The sequence below is a fragment of the Typha latifolia genome, chromosome 6 (assembly GCF_019914945.1).
Source record: "Typha latifolia isolate L0001 chromosome 6, TyphaL0001v2, whole genome shotgun sequence".
Classification (NCBI taxonomy): domain Eukaryota; kingdom Viridiplantae; phylum Streptophyta; class Magnoliopsida; order Poales; family Typhaceae; genus Typha; species Typha latifolia.
In genome coordinates this window covers 9909153-9926987 of record NC_133091.1, presented here as the reverse complement: position 1 = coordinate 9926987, position 17835 = coordinate 9909153, and the positions used below count along the sequence as shown (strand labels likewise).

At 35.7% G+C, this 17835-nt stretch overlaps 1 protein-coding gene and 1 non-coding gene across 4 annotated transcripts; both read right to left on the bottom strand.

Moving 5' to 3' along the window:
• Nucleotides 1-561: 561 nt before the first annotated feature.
• LOC140790805 (origin of replication complex subunit 1-like) lies at nt 562-16771 on the bottom strand. 3 transcript variants are annotated; one of them, XM_073141077.1, is made up of 17 exons: nt 15854-16771; nt 15636-15771; nt 14983-15135; nt 14755-14892; nt 14530-14681; nt 14359-14458; nt 14137-14259; nt 13881-14042; nt 13675-13732; nt 13408-13586; nt 10415-10547; nt 10138-10208; nt 9767-9896; nt 6867-6943; nt 2506-2589; nt 1906-2048; nt 562-1077 (listed from the first exon to the last, which is right to left on the bottom strand). In XM_073141077.1, the coding sequence occupies exons 1-14, from the start codon at nt 16501-16503 to the stop codon at nt 6906-6908; spliced, it is 2223 nt and encodes a 740-aa protein (XP_072997178.1). In that variant the 5' UTR covers nt 16504-16771; the 3' UTR covers nt 562-1077; nt 1906-2048; nt 2506-2589; nt 6867-6905. The 3 variants fall into 3 exon arrangements, with proteins under 3 accessions (XP_072997178.1, XP_072997176.1, XP_072997177.1); XM_073141075.1 differs by having other exon boundaries at nt 9801-9896; XM_073141076.1 differs by lacking the exon at nt 562-1077 and adding an exon at nt 1382-1472 and having other exon boundaries at nt 9801-9896.
• On the bottom strand, nt 14998-15075 carry LOC140791585 (small nucleolar RNA snoR28). Its single transcript, XR_012109593.1, has one exon. It is a non-coding gene; the product is annotated as a small nucleolar RNA snoR28 (small nucleolar RNA).
• Nucleotides 16772-17835: the final 1064 nt, after the last annotated feature.

The window sequence follows — 17835 nt, the reverse complement described above, 5'->3', positions numbered from 1 at the left end:
GTTAATTAGACTCATATGCACTCTTTTAACATCCACTTGAATTAAATAGATATCAAAAGACTAAATCTAGCCATCCCAATTTAATTTATTTTTTTCTCTTATTTTAATCCCAACCTAATCTAACCCCAACCCATTTCTCTCCTCTCAGTTCGATCTCAACCCAACCCAACCCATCTCTCTCTTCTCTTATTTCTATTCTCGATCCTAACTCATCTTTCCATTCTTCTCTTCTATTCTCCTCTAATTAAACACGTGTTTACTAAATACATCATTATAAATATAACTAACCAAACATATGTTTAATAAATACAGTATTATGAAATATAATTAACCAAACAAGCTATTTATTTGTCTAGATATAACATCTAGAGAAACACATACCTCTTAATCCACACGTATTTTTCAATACAAGAAATGAAACAACCCTATAAAGAATTGATAATTTTCGTAGAATTTCTTTCAAAACATCCTAGTGGAATCAATATATGGATTCCGAATTATGGTAATGTGGTTGCAACTTACATCGACAATGACAGCTGATCGCCGTAATAGCAAACTTACTGAACCACAGAAAAGAAAATTGTTCTTTTAATATTTGATCAAATGGTACATCGTATAAAGCGAGAGCTTTCTTCATGTGGAAACAATTGCATTAGTAGAGTGCAACATAAAGATGCATTACTGTTCTTCAGGAACATTTTTTGGAACTAATTTTAAGTTTAGAAGCACATGGTGTTTCACTAGACAAAGAGGGACAACTTTCCATCTGATCCACTTCAGATGTTCCTCAGATGCTGCACACCATGAGTTGTTGGTTGACTGGTTTAAGAGTCGAGTGCAACGGAGCTAAATATTTGCAACAGCACCAGCATGTGTGATTTCCTTGCGTAGATAATAAATATCATGCAGCTTTTACAGAACTTCAAATGAGAACATGACTAAATTCGATACCGTGCTGTGGATGCAATAGCAATTTTTCACTCACACAAATGCAGTACATCTTAGTAGAAGTTTACTTGTTTGATAAATTTGAAGGATCCTCCCAAGATTGTTGACAACTAGCAAGTGGTGTAAAATCTGAAAGAAGAGGGTATCATGCAAAAATATAGAATCAGGTTTATGCTGAGTTCTGAAGCTAAACACTGCATTTAAGAAAGCATAGGGGGCCGTTTGGCTTCACGTATTTCTAAATGCTGCATCTGCAGCTCTAAATAAGAAACCAGCATGAACAAAAACCTTAGATCATTCCCTCTTTCTCACCAAAGGTTGAGAATCCATGTTTTACACCCATTTAATTTGAGTGGATGTCAGGATTCTGCATATAGGCCTAACTTGGCACATGGAAAAGACTATATTATGATATCTATAAAACAAAAAACTGATTTTCATACCACACTTGAGGTGGATAATTGCAGTTTCTTCAAATATATGAGTCAAACGGCCACTTATATGCCAAGCTTGCAGCTTCAAAGCTACATTCAAGCAAACCAAATAAATAAAGCTAATACCAAATCACTAATTATGAGACAACCCCACTAAACCTGACAAATGAAATCAACAAGATACAGAAAAATGAGCATTCAACACCTATATCCTTTAGCCAAAGAAAACAAGTATTGCATGACTTTCGCAACATGCTCAGGGAATATGACAAACATCAACAGAATCAGTAGGGAAATTCAGTACTACATCCTCACTACTTTACAAGTAAATATTAATGGTGAACTTTCTAAATCTTAATTCAATTAATCATGATCTGTTATTTTATATGCTAGTTATTGCCACAAGTGAGCATAGATTAACTTTCAACCTCAACATTTTCTATGACTTCTATCTAATCACTGTTTCAGAATTGAAGTTCATAAATGACATAAGAGGATGATTGAAAGAACCATGTCAACTTACCAGCATTTGCTCCTTGACAAGCCCAAGATAGAGCTGAGAAATAGAAGCCAGAATATTGCGTTTTTCACCAAATAAGCAATCAGAGATATTTGGATAACCAAGGAAGATCTGAACAATCCTTTAAAGCAAAAGCAACATCTTCACTGCCATTCAAAAATTCAGATAAGGCAAAATCAGGATGAGATGTATTGTTATAATAAAAGGGTGAAGTATCATAGAGGAATGCTTGTGGTTGCAAAAATTACGTATGAATTTCTTTAAATATTAAATTCCAGATTTAAAAGCATAGCTGTATAGATCAATAACACTTCTTGACAATGGAACCTTAAGATGCATCTGAAGTTTCTGTACTGTTGAGATATTTCTTGCCTAATTACAACACTTTTAACTTTTAAGAGGTTCGTGCATCTAAACTGGTAGGACTATGCACCAACAGTTAACTGCAACTCATTAAGTAACATAAAATATAGCTTTGGAGTTTGGACCAGTCTTCTCTTGAGAGTTGATGCTTCCAGTTTAGCAAGAGAAATGATCAACTAATTAGTAAATGTCCTCAATCAATTCAAAGTACGACATTGCTGATAGAGCTAAGTAGCTAACCTTGGGTAGTTGAGCTGCAATTTTTGCAACCTATGCTTTGTGCCTTCCTCACACAGAATTATACGGCTCTCACCAAGCTTGCAACTACAAAAGTTGCAAAAAGACCACAACAAATAGATAAAGTTCTTTTGTATTATGAAAATATAAGATGCATAAGAAAAGAGACAAAGAAAAAAGAAAAATAACTTTTAGAACTATACTACTGATGCGGTCATCAATAGACATATAACACAAGCACATGTATCGGTGCAGTTCTTTATTCAGAAAATTAATCTTAAGTCAATTATTTAATTATACATTTACTCTTTATGGTATTTAAGGTTATATTTATTTTTTGCAATTATTTAGGGTGTTATTTGTTTATTATCATTTGTAAGGTATATATATAGACCAACTTTTTACTCGGTCGAGATTAATGAGGAAATAAAAAAAATTTAAGATTTATCTCCAATGTGAGTTTTGGTTATGAAACCCTAATTAAGAATAGAGGTACCCTATTTTTTTCGTGTATAGTATATTGTATATGATACATTTATAATTGAATTCCATTTTATCTGGATTAATGTAGATATAGATAAAAAAAAATCATGATACTTTCATTAAGAACTGAGAATAAGTTTTATTAAGTATCATGAATCTAGATCGTTAGAAAGATAAGAACATAAGGACTTAGAAAAATATGGATAGAGAAAACAGAGACTCTGTCTCTTTATTTCTACGGACTAAGCATTTCTGTTTATGGAAGACAAATTGGTTATATCATATTCATGTAGCAGTTAATTATTGGCAAAGATGGATTAATATCTTGTTTTAACAAGATAAGGGTATTTCTTGTTTTGTTTGATTCACATCTATTTTTTATTTTATTCAAAAATTTCTATTCCTAATTATTTCTCTTTCTACCCATCATCGTTCCTAGAATCTTAACGATTCCATTGTTTCACATCATTTTGGTATCAGAGCAATGATTTTTTTAAAATTCAAATCTTCTCCAAACCACATTTTTCTACCTCTGTTGCCCATTAGTCAACTTGTGCTACCCATCTTCCCCAACCTCATCACCATTTCTACTAGGTATAGACGGCCCGTCTTCCAAGTTTTATGCCACGCTGCACTTATCCTTTGTTTGGCCACTTGCATCACAAATGTCGGATCATCGCAAACTACACAATATGTCGAATATGATAAGTTTCGAGTCGCATGAGATCACCATTATGGAGGAATGAGAAGAACCTGTTGTCACTCTAAAACCACGAAGCAAGATCCGATGGTCACCAAACGTGGAGTGCTATTGCATCATTCAATAGTCCATTATCACCTAAATCAATATTCTTCTCTGTCATAAGTGAGCAAAAAAAAATTTTTTTTTGAGAATTTCAAATTTTTGAATTTTATGAATTTCGAAATTAAATTTTAAATTCTAGTGACTTTTCCTTTCCTTCATATTTCAACTAATCTTTTTTTACCTTAATCCTCTAAACGAATTTTAATTTTTTCCCCAAAATATCAAAATTCTCTCACCATCTCCAACCTATTAAACCCAAATCCACCTGAACTCAAACCAACCTAAACCCAAATCAACTCAACTCACCAACTCAACCAAATCCAAATCTATTAGCACCCGTTAGCCTTAACACCAACCCCATTCCCACTCGATTCAACCTCAACATATTTTTAAACCCATTCTAACCTTAACTTGATTCCTTCCTTCACCAAACTCCCCATAGCCAACAACTTCTCCACCAATGTTATCGCCACCAGTAGTGGTCTCCACCGACACTAACTTTGCCAGCATAGCGTTCCACTGACACTAACTTTGCCAGCATAGCGCTCCACTGACACTAACATTGCTAGCATAGCGCTCCATAGACACTAACATTGCTAGCATCACTCTCCACCAACACTAACATTGCTAGCATCGCTCTCCACTATCACCAACACCATCTTTTTTTAACTCCACCACTTGTCGTCGCCTACTTGCAGCTGCCAACCCCCATCCACCACCGTCACGCCCCCATCTTCTTTCATCCCAACGATTGATTCTGAAACTGAGAATAAGTCTTGACATCAGAAAGATTTGGGTGTGAAACCCTAGCTTGACGGTGAAGGTGTAAAACATATCACTAAGCATGACGATACTTGTGCTTGACTGAAGTGACTTGGAACGATAAGAACTCGATAGGCTAGAGCAGTATGAGGAAAGTCTCAATCAACTACTAGAAGTCATTAAGGACAAGTCTTATCATCAAAAAGATTTAGGTGTAAAACCTTAGCTTGTGGGTGAAGGTGTAAAAACCTATTCATGAATATAATAATATTTGGCATGATCAATGTGACTTGGAGTGACAAAAAATTGTGAGACTAGAGCAAAAGGACTATTGCAAGAGACACTCAACAGAGTTGAAATCTTTTCAATCAGGGAGAATGATGCAGACATTAGTGATATAAAACATGAGCACATATATCAAAAATTAGTCTTAAGTGAATTATTTTTATTATATATTTACTATTTATGGTGTTTAAAATTATTTTTATTTTTTTGCAATTGTGTAGGGTGTTATTTGCTTATTGTCATTTGTAAGGTCTATATATAGGCCAACTTTTTATTCAATCAAGGTTAATGAAGAAATTAAAAAAATAATTGAGATTTATCTCCAATGTAAGTTTTAGCATGAAACCCTAGTTGAGAATGAAGGTGTGAAATGCATTCCTTCTCTCTTTCTATTTATCATCGTTCCTAGAATCCTAACAATCCCATTGTTATTTCACATCAACTACTTTATTCAAAAACACATGAGAATTTCAAGAGGCAACAACTAGTATTTTTAGAGGCAGCCGAGACAAGTACGAGTAAGAGAGAAAGAGAGAGTAAGAGAGGGAGCAAGAGAGAGGGAATGAGAGGGAGGAAGAGAGAGTTTGTAGGTATAAGAGGGAGAGGGAAGAAAAGAGAGGGGAAGAGAAGGGAGAGAGAGATGTGGAGAAAAAATAAAAAATAAAAAACTATGATTGGAGAGGGAGAGATGTGGTAGTTGATGAGAGACTTGACAAGGCATACACCTCTTTACTCTATTAGAGAATCACCATTGTCTCGGCGGTAGCCTCACCCTTACACTCAACGGCAAGAGCTTCCTTTGCTTTGGCATACAACGATTAATTGCACAAGTCTAGTGTTCCTCTTGCTCAAACAACTTGCCCTCCCTTAGGTCGGGGTTTTACATCCCTATTCTCATAAACAAAATTGACGAAGTCCTTCCCTTAGTAGTAGTAGTCGAAAGTACCCTCTTTTCCAAGATGGATTATGCTTCCATATAGAACTCTGGTCTCGGTCTACCTCCGCTCATACAACTTGACTTGCTTGGGTCAAGTCCAGTTTCCTTCTCCGCTCATACAAGGGAGAATTAGTGGGAGAAAAGGTAAGAATTTTTTATTTATGTGAGGAGTGAGTGGTAAGAAGAGGAAGAGATAGGGATTAAGAAAATAATATTTATTTTTTAGTTTTTAGACTTTATATATAAATAATTTATATCTTATTATTATTTTTTATAAAAAATCAGAATTTTTCTGTATTTTAAAAATTATTATAAAATACAAACTGATATGGATGGCTGATACTACGAATACTAGCAATACTGCTGATACTTAGATACTTGAAACCTTAGTATAAACAATATGTATATCCATTAATAGCCAAGAAAATAATGCGTGAACAAGATGTCTACATTAATGCATGAAACCCAAGACAATGGAACTGTATCACCAAAGTTATCTCTTCTACATTCGACACATAATCACATAATAAATTAAAAAATGAAGGAGATCAGCTCACGGCCTAAAGAAAAGGGAAAGATTCACCCAAGTCACAGGTCTCATCTTGACCCTAACAATTTATATAGTAAGATTCACCCAACTCTGTCTGGAACAAATTTTACATGGATTTCGTTTTGGTACAATTCAGTTGATTTTATTTGGAAATTAATTCCACTTTTTGGGAAATAGTGGAACTGAAATGAGTTCCATATAGTGTTGTTTGGAAGGAAATAGGAGTTTATTTCATTATGTTGCACAATTTAACCAAACATGTTTCGTATGAGATTTAGAAAAGTTAACTTAAGTAGAAACCAAGTTCCCAAATCTGACATCAAATCATCATATTTTGTTATATTTACTGAACTTCAGCCAAATCCACCAAAATCAATTGACCTGCTATAGTTTATCAATATTTACACAACATTCTTGATATCTTGTGTAATTTTAGTCATCTCTTCATGGAAGAATAAATATCGAAAGTAAAAGATAAAAAGAAGCATCAGCAAATCATACCAATATAAGATTTGCAATATACCTAATACTCAGGGACTTACCCAACTTTCAAGAGGGTGTCATACCCAGGTGGCACCTCCCTATTGCTTGTGCATAAAGAGAGAATTGTCGTTGCCAACTACAAGAAAAGACATCATTTGAAGTCAAATAAATGTGAATTAATAAAGGCTAAGGCTTGGTAAGTAATTAAAATAAAATAAACTCATCAAATAGGTTTGGCATTCGACATTTTTCTTCTACTTGTAGATAAACCCCCAAAATAAGAGAATAAATTTAATGAATAATATATGGGATGAATGGACAACAAAATTAGATAATACATGGACCCATGGACACCTCAATTACCATGCTTGTCTGACATTGACACAAGTTAGGCATGTGTTTTAGAACTTAGAAGTATCTAGTATTTCAAAAATTAAAATAAAATTTAGTTATGCAAGGGATATGTCAAAATCATAGTTTGAAAATCAGACAATGCAGATATGTATCTACTATCTACCATAACTGATCTGAAACAGCAGCATAAATACAAGGTTAGTTTTTACTTAGTTTCGGCCTAATATCGGTCGTGTCAGTCCTATAGGATCCCATATGGTAGACACAAAATATTGAATTTTTAATACGAGAATAGATCATCAGAGAGGTCAATTATAGCATCCCAAGGGCCTCATTTTACATTTTAGAGTTTAAAATTTATGGTTTAGGACAATATAGACATGAGAATTAGATGCATCTATTCTACTCTTATTTTATTATGTATTTTACCAATTTAGAATAAATAAGACAGTCATCTAACTAGCATTAGACTTCACGTAAAGTTAAATAAAATGGTCTCTCCCCCACAATTGCAATGGTGCCATAGCAATTATTTTCTTTTAATTGTTGTCACTTGCTGTTTCTCCTCTAGTCAAGATGGAGCACTAGTACATCTACAACATTATTTGCTTCTCTAATGTATTGATACCATATGAATACATCTGTAATTTGTAAAGACAGAAATGCTCTATAGTCCATGTTAGTCATTTAGTCTCATTTTGGCTGCAAAGCACTATTACATTCAATTGAATTGCTATTTGTAAGTTATGTAATTTAGCAAACTATTGCTTTAGAGTATCAATAAAATACATGTTATTTATTTACTGATTTGGTAGTCTCCAACACCGATGGTCGTGCCACAGGCACGGACCGTGCCGACCACCGGCCGGCACGGCACGTGCCATAAGAGGAGAGAAAAAAAAAAAAGATACCCACCTTCACCTTTGCCGTCGCCCGAGCGATCCGCAACTTAAGTTTTAACCGATAACCTTCTCCCTCCCTCCCTCCCTCCCTCCCTCCCTCCCTCCCTCCCTCCCCCTCCCTCCCTCCCTCCTCTCTCTCTCTCTCTCTCTCTCTCTCTCTCTCTCTCTCTCTCTCTCTCTCTCTCTCTCTCTCTCTCTCTCTCTCTCTCTCCTTCTCCCTCAAGCTAGGGTACCCGACGTGCTCAAGCGACGGCGATCGGCAACGGGTAGCTCGACGACGAGGTCGACGGCGAGTGGCGAAACTATTAGGAGGGGTGCGGCACCCCTCATGTCATATGCCGGTACGCCGCCGGCACGGCAACTGCCGACTGGCACGGCCATCCATGGTCTCCAAAGTGTGTCATGTCTACTTTTCGAAGATTTGCCATATCACTTTGTCCATATCTTGGGGTATTTGTGATCAATCTCTGCCTCCATTCGCTTGACTTAAAACTACAAAAATCACAATATCCAGTACAACACGCGGAAGAGTAAAAGCTAAGAAAAGAACTAGCATATAATTCAAAAATTATTCACATCTCAGTAAGATAATATTGTATTGCCAAGTCTTAAAAGATTGATCTAAATAACTAGAAGAGAAAAGGTAGCTAACAAGATAAATTAAAAAACTCAAGTCATGAAGAAATTTCAGTGGGACAACAAAGAAGTCTAATTGTGGATATGACTCCTTATTACAATGATGTGATTGAGTTCTGCATCTTGGGCAGATAAATTGGTTTGAAAATGCATATCATCATGTATACACAGTTTGTAAATTTTGGGCAAAATGGATCAGATTTGGCTGGACTCAATCTAAAAAATGGGTTGAAACCAGCAAACTTACTAGTTTTATCCTTACCCAAATAGGTACAAATAAAACCTAACCAAATAATGACTTATTGACCTAAAAGACCTCAAATTGAGCGCAAAACATATCCAAATACAAAAGTTACGAAAATACATAAAAGTAGGTCAAATAAATGACGAAAATAGAATAACCCAAATTAATTTAAACTTAACTAGATTTGACTCAATGAAGACATCAAAAGACTAGCAATCAACTCTCTAAAATGTTTTTAGTATTTATGCTCCTGCATCAAATAAACTCTGATACGATGCACTGAAACAAACTGAAACTCTGATCCAAAACATTGGAACCAACTGAAACTCCAAATGTTTCATTTCTTTAGGGGCCAAGACTGAAACTTCAAACAATGTATATAGTTATGTAATGGCAAACCAACATAACTAGAAACACTGACCAAGCATATCTATCACAATGTTAATCAGCTATATAAGAGGACATCAAAGATTCAACTTGAATGAAGATGTCAGGTTCCACCAAAAAAATTCAACTTCTTGTTTGCCTAATATATTGGTGAAGAAGTCCTGCTAGAGCTTGTTGAGGAACTACTTAGTCGGTAGGCACGGTAGCCTACTTATCAGTACATTTTAGGTTCATAAAATACACAAATAACACATGATTGTACATGCAACAAGAAGCCAAGATAAACGCAAAGTATTAATACAACAAAATATCAGCAAAACCATTACTGATTGTATCTAGAAAAAAATATAGTAATATACTTACTGGATGTGTGCAGCATATGGTCATCTCCCATATTTTTTAAAAATAGATAGCAGAAAAAAGATAAATTACTCACCACAAAATAATGAGTATGAAGGTAAGGAGCCAACCTTTTCAAAGGTCATTTCAGCCAATCCACCTCTGTGGAGTTCATGCACCATAGCAACCAAAATAATTTTTCCCAATTTTGAACAGTTCTTCATAATCTGTCAAAAGAAAACAAAAGAATATTTCGTTAGATACAAGATGGAATGGGGGTTTCAATCTAGCAATTAGTCAAATAATTTCTCAAGATAATATATAACATCTAATAGTTTGGCACTTCTTTTAGGATATTTTTGTTTGCCACTCGTCAAATAGTTTTCACACAATACTTCAAGAGCAGAGCAGCACAGCAGCAGAAGTCTAGATAAGCTTCATAATCCAGAACTGACGTAATTAACTTACTTGAATATGTGGTGCTTGAAACACTTCATGTATGGCAGCTTCTATATCAGCCATAGAAACAAGGTACTTTCCTAATGAGTATATTAAAACCAAAGCCAAAAATTAGCAACAATAGAAAACAAAATAAAGGTATAATAGAAATTTAAACAATGAAAAATCGACCAAGTACAAATATCGGATCTAAACTATATACCATTTACTGTGCATCTGATTTAGAAAAAAAAATGAATTCTATTTGTCAATGGAGCCTTGATATTATCCAATTTACAATGCTGACCTTTAGAATTGCTGTTGACTGAAGAGGACATTCTTGTGGATTCTAGTGGCTGCTTAAGTCGATAGTCTGCTAGTTCTGCTGCACGTCTACAAATTTCCAATGCACGCCTAGCATCACCAGACATAGCCGCAACCTGATAGTGTATCCAACCTAATACAAATTGAGTATGTAGTCCATGCAAACAGAAGATTTGCGAAGACATGAACTATGTGAAACATGCAAGTACCGAAACTCCGAAAGCATATTTACTGATCATATAAGCTTCAAGAATGAACAGTAAGTATATTACTCCCAACAATCCAAGAAGAAGAGAGGCATACATATGGAGCATATTGTGCGAATTGATGAATCTAAGATAGCAATGTTTATAGTTAAAATATGGAGAAGTTTACAATCTAAAGGTTTTAATTAATCAGATTAAAACCCGAGTATATGGAATATAAATTTGGTGAACCAAACCATCAAAATAGTGAGAGAATTACTATTGACTATTAGGGTATGAAGTAGCTAAGAGGGAGTATTTCTATTACCTCAAATAGTTCAACAAGGAGAAGATTGATAAGGACAGCAGAAATTGAAATAGAACTGAAAAGAAATGTCACTAGCATGTTGCTTGATTATCATACACCACTTTAAGCTGAAAGAAAGTTATAGGACGACAGTAAGGCCAAGAAAATTTTATAGGACAACAGTAAGACCAAGAAAGTTTTATAGGACGACAGTAAGACCAAGAATTATTTTATGGATCAGAATGTTGGACAAAATGGTAGCAGAATATTGAAGGTTGAGAGTAGTGGTGTAAATGAGCCGAGCTTGAGCGAGCCGGGCTTGGCTCGGATCAGCTCAAAATTAATATTGGTTCAGCTCGGCTCGACCAACTTGATCTAAAAAACCTAATAACTCCATTAGTCTAATACACTAAAGCTAATTTGATGCATTAGAGGGAAGGATGGTTATAAGGGCATATGCATCCTATTAGGCTATAAATTTTTCGATATGGGACTGAACAAATAAAGATTCCTTATTGGAAAAATCACAAATAAATGAAATAGGCTAGGAATCAAACCCAGATTAGCTAGCTTAAAACAAACTACCTTAACTAGCTATGCTACATATAACTTATATGTATTTTTGTATATATATATCATCTCACATATTATATATCGAGCTTACTCAAGCTAAGCTCAAGTGAGCCAACTCTAGCTCGGCTCGCCTCGATCAACATTTTGAGCCCAAAAACTCAACTCGAGTCAGCTCATTTAGAGTTTGAGCCAAGCTCGCGAGCCGGCAAGCCTTTTTGACAGCTCTAGTTGAGACCCACTTGATCAGAATTTAGGGATATAATATCTTGTTTGAGTTAGTTATTTATTTTTTAACTCTAACAATTAACAAGTAGCATGTAATCTTTGTCTAAGTCAACGGCTTATATAGAAATCATGTAAATCACATCCGACACATAAATCTCTCTTTATCCGCAATTTATAAAATAAATCACTTTTTAGGCATGAATCCCCCACTTATCCTAAGGGTGTATTTGGCTTCTAGAAAATAAAGTTCAATGGAGTAAATATTTTCTTTCAATAAAGAAAGTTAATAGGAGGAAATGAAGCTATTTCTTGTAGACAAGGAAGTCACTTCTATAATTTATGTTTTGCAATCAAATATCAAAAATAGAGAAGTTCTAGAAAGTGAGTACTTTCTTCCCTCATTTTCTAGCAACCAAACATCTCCTAAGTAGCACAAATTTACCTATTCGTATATTTGTTTTCAAGAGGCACCTACTTAGTACTTACTAAGCTATTTAACTTAAGCAAAAAGCCTAGCCTAGTTAACAACTCTACTGAAATGCAAGCTTTATGCTGGAATTTAATAGAGAAAAAGAACCTATGGAACAACCAAATACGAATACATAGGAATTAGGGATTAAAGGGTTCGTTATTGTTGTTGGTGGTGGTGGTGATGGTGTTGGTGGTATTAGATCATTCCAACAACACTTAGAAGTGTCAAACATCTTAGAAAGTATTGACTTGCATGCAAAAAATTGTAGGTATTGAACCTATGACTGTACTAAACGATATAAAGCAAGTAGATTAAGATGTTTCCAATATAATAATAATATAGTGCAACTACCGATGCAAACTTGAAGTAAAGAATATACGTAAAGAATATACATAGATGCCCCAGAAAGTGTTGGTATTATGAAAAGTGTCAAAAGGGAAAAGAAAACTGAACCCATACGCATTTTAAGTTGACATCTAAATCCTATCGAAGCCTACCATGTTACTATAGAATGAGACAAAGGAAAATATAGGATAACATAATGGTGGAAGCCAACCAACAAAAATAAAAATAAAAATGATGACATCATGATAATGGACCACCTTAATAATGCTCATTTCGAGTTTAGGTCATTCAGAAGAAACAATAATGTAAACAGGCCCTATGGCTTATTTCCAGAACAAAAGCAAAAAAAAAAAAATCACCTCATTTGAACCCTAGGCAAAGATATATAGAAAGTTGCCAGTAAGTGCAAAAACTCAAGGTATTATGAAAAGTGTCAACAGGGAAAAGAAAACAACTGAATCCATACACATTTTAAGTTGACATCTAAATGCTGTCTAAGCCTACCATGTTACTACAGAATGATAGACGAAGGAAAATACAGGATAACCTAATGTGGAAGGCAACCAACAAAACATAAAAATAAAAATGATGACATCATGATGATGGACCACCTTAATAATGCTCATTTCAAGTTTAGGTCGTTTAGAAGAAACAATAATGTAAACAGGCACTATGTCTTATTTCCAGAACAAAAGCAGAAAAAATCACCTCGCTTGAACTCTAGGTAAAGATATATAGAAAGTTGCCAGTAAGTGCAAAAACTTATTTCTATAACGACCATCATACACAACAAAAGGCGCATTACAAGCTAAAAAGTTATGAATGATCTCTGAAAAACAAACAGAAGATTAAGTGCTGACACATTTAACCTTTCTAGAAGCAAACTCAATAGCTTGCTCTTCAAATGCATCAATGCCTCTGAGCCGGCTTGATATGATTTCTTGCAGTTGTGGATAATTATAAGGGCCAAAACATAGCCGTTGAATCCCCATTCTGCTGGAAATGCGAGGTAATAATTTTTCTGGAAGATCCATGGTATTTGCTATTCCTGCATATATGCAATAAAATAGAAATAAAAGGATTCCCAAATACGAGAATATTTATATATATATAGAAATTAAAATAATAAAATATACCTATCACAACTAGCTTTGAGTTTGGTTTAGTTGGCCAGTTAAGAATATTGTATAGCACCTGATGAAAGTTCAGATATCAATCAACATGGATACCAACAAAAAAGACAAATAATAAAACTGCAAAATAGATTTTGAAACATATGTCAAAAGCATATATTTGGGTAAAAAGTCAATACACTAGAACCAGAAAATAGTCAAAATACTACCGACTGGTTTCTGGTTAAAAGAAGATCAAGCTCATCTATAAGCAAAATGATTGGCTGATTTTCTTCCTCCCGAACTTCAGGGCCATCTGAAAAGCGTTCATTCAAATAATGAAGAGCCTTCTTCCATCCAACCCTATTTCCGCTTAACTCTTCATAAATAATCTGCATACTTTACAGTATTAGGAACCACTATGACATAGTAAAAGAGGATTCATGCACAATAAAAAAGACAAGCAAAGTTACAACAACTGTATACCTTATAAATATTCTCAGGAGAAGCCAATTTAAGACCATTAATTTCAACAAAGCGGAAGGGCTTCAATGCTCCTGTGCCAACTTCAGATCTCAGCTTCCTCATAACTGCAAGCACACTCATAGTCTGAAGAGTGATAGAACATGTAGATTACACTTAAGTACGTTATAAACTGGAAAAGAAAAAAAGACAACACGAAGGTCAATATTGAATAAGTATGCTGACCTTTCCTGTCCCAGGCACACCATGAATATAGAGGCAGCGCCCTAAACATTGGTCATTAGAAATGGCACCCTTGACAAATGAAGTAATCTCCTCCATCTCTCTGTATATAAGCTTAAACTAAGTAAAACTCCTAATAAGTGTCAAAAATATGCAAAGACCGCATGCACATACTTATTTCTGCAAGGCAATGACTTAGGCAAAGTTGCTAACAGCAATGTTGCTTTGGCCTTTTCCAAATCAGTCTGCTTATGGCACCTCACATGTTCAGGAATTTTTGTTATCCCAACTTTTTGTAAGCCGAATATCCTCCCCTTACGAGAATTCTGATGTTGAAACATGTTAATAGAAATGAAAAACAAAAGGCCTAGGTAGTGTACAAAAGAAGAAAAAGAATACCGCGGCTAATTCATGAGATTGATTCTTGAAAGAGGAATAATCCATGGTTGTTTCTTCTTCATATTCTGAATCCTGGTCTGCGTCACTGCTCAAATCATTCGCAAATTTATAAGTCTCATCATTTCCAGCTTCATTATTCTGACATGAGAAAACAAGAAGAAGTTCAGCCATTGTGTATATGCAGGAAAATCTCTCACAAAACATGATTCAATTTCTTAATTTTCTGACCTCAGGACCATCATCATTATCTGTCAGACGCTTGAAATTGTGCCAATGAATATCATACTCATATTCACAATAAAAGACATCATCCCCATCATTGCTGGCTTCTTTGAAATCCTTAGGCCTCAGAACATAGCAATGCCTAAGGACAGATTCCATCTGTGCATATTCAAAAGTCAAAGCACTGCACAACATAAGCACCAGTAGACACCTAAGCAGTAAATCAAAGTTCTGACAGAAGACAAAAAGTAGCTATGCACAACAGCTTTCTGATTATGAGAAATCACACAGGAGGAAAGAATATTGCAACTATATTAATTATGAAGAATGATTAGCAGGCTCCATGGCAGGTGTCTAGCCCAAAAGAGGTTTCTAAAATAAATGACCTTTTCCCAAACGAACCATTGTAATTCCTGACACTGATTATAACTATTCACTAGGTGACATTTGACATTCAGAAGATGACTAGTTTTTTATAATAGTTATATAAAGTAACAAAATTTATCAAACTACAGAGAATAACATAAAAACATCTTCACTAACCTCCACATCAAATAGCAAGTGGTCTACATTACACACTAAAGCGGATATCTTTAGCAAAGATACTATAATAAAAAAAACATGACCAGACCAAAACAATATAATATTCAGAAACTCACCTCTATGTCACTAAAATCATTTGTCAGGTAAAGCTCCCTTCGCAAATTATGAGGCTGCCTCCCCACTGCAGTCTCTTCAGGGATAATATACCATTTACACCTCAACCAGTAAGACCCATCCGGTTCTCTGAACAAACTGCATAATTTACAACACAAAAAATTCAATAAGTGTCAAACTAAAGAGCAAGGAAGACTTTATCAAAGATAAGTCTTCTTACCTTTCAATCCGAGCAGCCCACAAGTCGCTCGACAGAAGCTTCTCCTTCGCCGTCCTTCTCAACCTCTTCCCTTCGGGAGGCTTCGGTCGTTCCACCACTTTCCCCATCTTCTCTGCCTCACAGAATGCACAAACCCAATCCCCCTCTGGCACTTTCCTCAGCGGTGGCTTCAAGCACTTGAGGTGAAACCCACCTAAGCAATCATCACACTCTATCATCACTGTTCCTCCAGTTCGGAAGCAGATCCGACACTCCTCCACCTCCGGGTCCTCAGCGTCGGACTCCGCCCCCTCCCTCCTCTTCACGTAAACATCATCACCAACTTCGAATTCCCCACCATCAAATACAACCTTCTTATAGTACACTCGCCTCTTCAGAGTTCTTGAAGTTGAAGCACTCGGCTTTGGATCTGATGAATTAGACCGCTTCCTCCTTTTCGACTCAGGAGGATTTGGGGTTATTGGAGAGAATGAGGGCGATCTAGTGGAGACTGGAAGCGGTCGCTTCGGTTTCGTGGGGGACTGAGAGCTCTGGGTGTATTTTGGGTGGGGAGAGCGGAGACGGAGGGATCGGCGAGGAGTAGCAGGTTCCGACATAGGAGACTTCTTCTGGGAGGGTTTGGAGTTTGACTTCGCCGGCGTTTGGTCCATTTTGCTCAGCCAGGTCTCTGCTTTGGCGTTGCAGCCGTGGGATGTTACAGTTTGGGGATTCTCTCGGTGGGCAGAGCGGAGGCGGAGGGATAGGTGAGAAGGGGCAACGCCACGCCCTCAATGCGAAACGCCCGCAGCTCGGGATGGCATGGAGCGACGCTGTGACTGCCGGCGTCGCCGAGACGAACGACAGCTTGGAGGCGGATCAGAGCCAGAGGGCTTTGTTTTGTGGTAAGGCTTGAAGGCGGTCAAAATGGGTCGAATTAAATCCGACCGCGATCCGCTTCGGGGTGCAAATAGGCTTGGCCTTTAGGAATAACTCTTTTTTTTTTAATACAAATTCTTATTTTAGAATAACAGCTAAATATTATAATAATCTATTTTAGAATACAAAATTACATCTTTTACCACACACTAATTTAATTATTTATTTGTCATTGATATATATGTCATTAACCTGCTTTGTATGAAACTAAAGTGTATTCATAGTAATTTAAAAAAAAATACATTTTTCTGATATTTGTCTTCACTCTATATTACATCAAAAGTAATTATTACATCATTGTTCTAGAATATAATTGAACATAAGAATAGTTATTCCTAGAAGAAAAATATTATTTTAGAAATAAATAAAAAGAAATAGATATTCTAGAATTGATCTTATTCTTAAACGCGGCCTATATTTGTTTTGGATTAAGATCAGGATATGGATTAGATATTTTTTTTAAATCTTAGATCCAAATCTTATTACAGTAATATATATATATATATCGAATATGTATTGACCTGCTTATGTATAAATAATTAAGTATCCAACCCTAACCTAAATACAAAATTTAGCCAACACACACCAAACAATAGAGAAATGAAATCCCTTCATCTATGACCTCCATCTCTTTCCTTCTTCATCTGTGGCCCATGTCTCCCTCCCTTTTCACATGACAAGAAATTTAAAGTAGTAGGTAGGATAGCCATCGACGGGGAAATTGGCCAATATTGAATCAGTTGCACTTCTGTTGTGAAGTTGGCTCACATAATGTTATCGATAGTTCTTCTATTTAAAGTTTGATTATAGGTTGAGAGAGTTGCAGCCCCGAAGCCTCTAATCACTAGCTTTACCCAATAAAACTCATATGCGGACTCTAGCTATCTTGAGGAAAATTTTGAAAGGAACTAACTACTAAATTATTTGATTAGTCTTTCACCCCAATACCCAAGTTAGACAAACGATTTTCACATCAATATCACTTTGGGCCTCCACCAAAGTCTCATTTGGCTTCGCCTCATTCGGGCATAGTTCACCATCTTTCAAGTCCTAATTGGAGTGCTCCA